We start from the raw sequence: 5,495 nt of genomic DNA on the forward strand, positions 1-5,495 counted from the left end.
TATATAAGACACTGATGTCTACGAGAAAAGCTAAAACCTCTCAAAAGGCAATAACCCCTTAATATAATGTTCAATGTTATTATGCCACTTACTCTTTACATCACGGAAATAGATGTAATGTCAACATGTTAATTAATGAGTCCTGATAACCTTACCTGTGGGATAACCAGGATGTCAGAAAAGATGATGGCAGCATCGAAGGGGAAACGTCTCAGAGGCTGAAAGCGGAATAAAAGAAAGACAGTTGTAAAATAAAAAAACAATAGAATGTGGTTGTTTATTGCCTAAAAGGACTTCAAAAAATAATAATTGTCCATCTGGAATTGCTTTTTTGTTTTTAGATTGTATCTTTTCAAGGACTATAGTTAAAAACAATATGGGTGTTAATTGTATTGCTTAGTTTGCATAACTGCAGCCTATGATTGATTTGGAAATTCGTCACTATATTCTTTTAGATATGCAAAATCAATTAACATCTATATCTCCAGAAGTCTGTCAAATACTACCAAAAGTATTTGGATATAGGAAAATAAAATGTCCTAATTGAAATTCAGTATATTGTTGTTCTGTGTTTACCACATGTGTGTAAAGTGATCAAATTTTTTTGAAACTCAAATGTAACTTTTGTAGAATCTTAGATTTTAATACAGATACAAAATCAACTTGTTTGACAATTATTTAAGTGGTGAGAATGTGTGTGGATAGCCATGTCTCTCCAGTGGCAGAGTCAGTTAGAGACTTTTCCCAGTGAAGTGGACTATTTAAAATGCTACAAAAATGGACACAAACATACTTTGGATACTAGATATAAAGTTTGTTAAATAGTTTCACGAGGCAGGTCTGCATTGACAATCAGGCTTTCAAATGTGTCAACAAAAATACCCCTGTTTTGCACACGGTAGAAACAGTGTGCTCCCTCCTGTTGCTAGCCATCTGTTGTGAACTCTTCTGGTTAAAGAACTACTTGATCAATTTCAAAACACCAATGTGTCTGTTAAAGCGTTTTAGGCTCGATAAGACAGATGGACCCCATTTTTGCACATGATGTGTAAAATTGTGAGTAGGTGTGTGAAAAGCCATGTCTCTCCAGGTGGTATTTCAGTAAGGATGGTGCATTCTCTGGGATTTAAAAAGTGCAGCGTTTTATTTTCCAAATAGGCGATGATGCGTTTGCCAACAACGTAGCAATTTATGCTTGTCGTTTGTCTAGATTGATGCACTGATTTTTAACAAACAGGCCACATGTCCTTTTTTCGTATTTCCATATATTGCCCAGAATATTTCCCCCAATATCGTGCATCCCTAATGTGTTCATGGGCAGAAATGTAGCACAACAGGAGAATGTAAGCAGTTCTCTGTTTATTTAAAGGGCAAAAGAGTATTTTCTTGTTTAAGTCAATGAAAAATCATTAGAAATAGAAGTGCAGTCATTATAACACTGCTCTCTTCCGGGGTAAGTCAGAACACATATTTTAAAATAATAATAATATTGTAAAGAATTTCATGTTTTCATATTATTGACATTTGACTTTTCATAATAAGATTTAAAAACACTGCTATACCTGCAGAGTGAGCTCACAGCAGGCCTCCGGCGACCGACATGTGTCAAAGAAGTCCTTCCCTGCTCTGAACTCACGAAACTCTGAAAATGAAATTCAACAAAATATTAGCCTATGTCGTCACAATCCGAAAGGTTAAACAAAACAATAATGCAAAGAAAGTCTGTGACTTTTGTTAGGTGATGATTCGATCACTGATCACAGTACCTGGTAGGTATCGTCCAGCCTGCCTCATACACCACACAGGGACATGTTCAGTTTCCTCTCCTCGTGCGGCTCGCAGGAATGTATCGTTCTTGAGCTGGGGGAAGTCCTTGGGGCTGAATAAAAAATAAACATACCCTCGGTTTAGCCTCAGTCTTTTTTAAGCAATGATGCCTTGAAGAGTCATGTTCAAAGCAGCGCCAGACAGTTGAGTATTCACAATGCTACCCTATCTGTAAAAACAAAAAAAGTTAAAGTAAACCATTCAGGATGTAATCTAAATAGAACCCTCACTGCATTATGAAGAAACATCACATTTAAATGTCGCAATAGGAATTTCACAACACAAAAATGCTGTCGCGGATACCAATACCAGAGACTTTCCACCTGTTTCAATGCCAATCCGATACCACAGTAAAAAACTCAAACAAAATCCCAATTATTTTAACATTTACCTTTTTATGACATTCACATTCTGGATTTTGTTGTTAGGGAGCTAAACAGATCATCATATTCCCTCTAATATCTTTTTATATTGTTATATTGTTGTTAAAAGGCGTATCTATGCTTCCTTTCTTTCTCTGTTCCTTTTGTGCTACTAACAAAATTAGGCAGAAGTTTGTAGACCAATACAGCTAAAATTGGATGTGATAAAACTACACCAGAGCCACTTTACCCAGCAGCCAGTACCGGAACAAATGCAGAGGTAAGTAACGTACATGTTTCTCTCAGTTTCAGAGATGTGACTCTTCTTGTTGTTGACAACAAATAACATTCAATATTTGTAATTGACTACCATTCGTATTATTATTCACACCGATTTCAATCAGCTTTTATTTGTAAAACACAAAATACAATGGTATTAGAAAAGTAAAACATTCAAAAAGTAATTGCCCTTTTTGAGGGGTTTGGCTGGAAGTGTCCAAATCCAGGGGTTCCCAAACTTTGCCATGCCATTATCGTCTGGCGGAGACCTTCCTGTTGCAATTTTCTTTTTTTTAAATGATGAGTACATTATGATGGGGAATATGACAAATTAATCATACAGCTTAATACATTTTCTTAATATATATTTGTATTAATAATCAGTTATTCTTCTAAACATTTTTTGTATTTATCTTTTGTTTGTCATTCATTACATTGATTGTGTCTTCTGTTATAAACATTCTTAACACAATATTAAACAGTAATATCAACAGTAAACATATTTTTAAAGCCTTTTTAAAGTGATTGCTGTCTTTATAATATTATATAATTTTGAACAGTAATATGAACAATTAACACATATTTTTAGCATTTTTGAAAGCTACTTATGCCTTAATAATATTATATATAATATTCAACAGTAATATTAACAATAAACATATTTATATTCATATATAAACATCAATAATTGCTACATCCGTTCTCTCATCCAGCTGCAGAGCGAAATATTCACTAGCTCTCACTTGCTCCAAAAGCTGAGCAGATACTCAGTTTCACTCTCAGTAGCGGCAGCTCGATTCTGATTGGCTTGAAGGGCGGTCGTGTGATTTAAAAAAATATATATATATATATGAATAAGTAAAAAATATTAAAAGATCGGCATCAAAGGACACATAGATTGATAGATATGCAGTTATTCATAAAATCTAAAAATAAATAAATAAATAAATGTAACTTTAAAAAAAAAAAAGTTCCCCTTTCCCTCAAACTTTGCGTGACCCCCCTGGCGCCCCCTGGCGGCCCCACAGGGGGTCGGGGCCCCCACTTTGAAAAACACTGTCCTAATCAATATAGCCCAGGGGTTACAATACAGTAGCAAGCTTCCGTTATCTAACATCCAGGCAAACCCCTCCCTTTCCACAGCGATCATATGGACAGAAGAGTACCAATGAAAGAAATGAGAGATATGAGAGATACCACTTCTCCACCCTTTTATCATCTTCAAACAGTAGGAAAACGGTTGAATGAAAAGTATCGGTAATGCATCACAAGCTGAAATTTAACTTGGACTTGAATCTAACTTTTCTATGGATTATTGAGAATAGTTTTGCAGTGACTTAATTTAAACATTGAAGCCTGTAAACTAAACTAAATGTTAACTTTAACTGTAACAAATGAAATAGGTAACTGGCATAACTAAAACTAAAGAAGGATAGGCTACTACTTTTATTCCACTCCGTCAGTATCCAGCAGTTGGTAAAAGATCATTTATGTTCAAAGCACCTTCGGATTGGAATAATTTACCACCAAACATAAGATGCTTGACTTCCTTTCAAGTGTTTTAAAATGCTTTGTCTTCTTATTTTGAGGTGAATTGTACATGCTATCGATGATTTAACACGTACAACACATGATGTTTGTATTTACTGTATTTGTTCATGGCCTCTCTGTGGCCATATAGTGGTAATTTTCGAATGTGTAACCTCTAAATTGTGTGTTGTGATTGTAGTTGGTTTTTCTGAATGACTTGCTGTTTGTATTATGCCAGGACCCCCTTGAAAACGAGATTGTTCATCTTAAGGGCTTTATTCTCAATAAATACATTTCAGTATACTATTTGAAAGATCAATATTCCCGAAGATGTATTGTTTCCAGGGTTAACGTTAATATAATGACAAAAACACGATTAGAAAACGATAAACATCACGCTATATCCAATTCATATTATGCAAAGGAATGCTTTTCTAAGAGTGATACAGGAACGTTTCATAATGTCACTCAGCAAGAACCAAAATGCTAGCATTTAATCTAAGGTAGTCCTGTGTTTTAGAATTACTTACAGGATTAAATCGTCTTGGCTCATGTCGGCGGGTCTGTGGGGGAGACAGGTTACTCAGACGGTCCTATGTCTCTCTGTGGAGATGTCAGCTGCGTCCTGCGGGTCCTCGACTTTCAGTAAAACCTGCTTTCACAACCCTGTCTGTCTCTACACTCCGCTGCTGTTGGGCGCGGCCATCTTGAAATACCATGTGACCATCCCGGAAAATGAGCCGCGAATTCAAAATAAAATACTTCCCTTTTCATTTTTATAAAAAGTTATTCATGTGCATCTACATCGATAACACATTATTATGGACTCAGAACAGTCTCATAATACACACATGCACACAGAAGGATTCAAACTTGTATTTCATGATCCGCAAAAGGATCCACACTTGTGTTTTTCAATGCACACACAAATGTGTTCCGTTTCATATACATGTAAATAAAATCCAAATACAGAAAAAAGTTTTAAATGTGTATTTTTGATCCACACATTTGTTTTCCGTTTAAAACCTCTGAACCTGCAAACACAAACCGCTTTCTGTGCACGGATCGCTGTGCATTCGTGTGTGGGTTTTTTTAGACTCCCCTGACGGTCAGCCGATTCGTACTTGTAATTTTTTCTATCTATAGCCAATCAGATGTCTCCTCAATTCTAAGCCAATCACATGAGCACGCCCCCACGAGGTTAGATTTATTGCGTTCATGACGTAGCGCTTCATGTACGCATTTTGCGCAGTCCGGAGCTGACAGGTCCATGGAGCCAGCCTGCAGGCGCTAATCTCTGGACACCTCCACTCTCAGTACATTGCCACTTTCCGAACAGGAAATGCACGCAAATACAAGCCTTTATATTATTAAGGTTCAGCGCCACTTTCGATGAATGCTTGTGTGTACACAAAAACGCATTAGGGCCTGGCTCATTTCGTGGCATCTGCAGGCAGTGGCAAGTACTTCCGGCATCTGCCACAGAGGCCGCTACTC

The 5,495-nt window shown here is 36.6% G+C and overlaps 1 protein-coding gene across 1 annotated transcript; it reads right to left on the reverse strand.

Annotated features, from left to right (window-relative positions):
• Positions 1–128: 128 nt before the first annotated feature.
• Positions 129–4,710, reverse strand: LOC104943951 (uroporphyrinogen decarboxylase-like). The gene is made up of 4 exons (XM_010769423.1): positions 4,529–4,710; positions 1,767–1,879; positions 1,563–1,642; positions 129–218 (listed from the first exon to the last, which is right to left on the reverse strand). The coding sequence occupies exons 1-4, from the start codon at positions 4,549–4,551 to the stop codon at positions 129–131; spliced, it is 306 nt and encodes a 101-aa protein (XP_010767725.1). The 5' UTR covers positions 4,552–4,710.
• Positions 4,711–5,495: the final 785 nt, after the last annotated feature.

The sequence above is a fragment of the Notothenia coriiceps genome, unplaced genomic scaffold (genome assembly GCF_000735185.1).
Source record: "Notothenia coriiceps isolate Sejong01 unplaced genomic scaffold, NC01 NC01_scaffold00007244, whole genome shotgun sequence".
Lineage (NCBI taxonomy): Eukaryota > Metazoa > Chordata > Actinopteri > Perciformes > Nototheniidae > Notothenia > Notothenia coriiceps.

What these genes read in the sequence shown, in the direction of transcription:
- LOC104943951 (XM_010769423.1), bottom strand. Translation starts at nt 4,551, where the DNA reads ATGAGCCAAGACGATTTAATCCT. An exon ending in AGCCAAGACGATTTAATCCT is followed by an intron (nt 1,880 to 4,528) that starts GTAAGTAATTCT and finishes TTTTTTATTCAG; the next exon opens with CCCCAAGGACTTCCCCCAGC. An exon ending in GGCTGGACGATACCTACCAG is followed by an intron (nt 1,643 to 1,766) that starts GTACTGTGATCA and finishes TTTCATTTTCAG; the next exon opens with AGTTTCGTGAGTTCAGAGCA.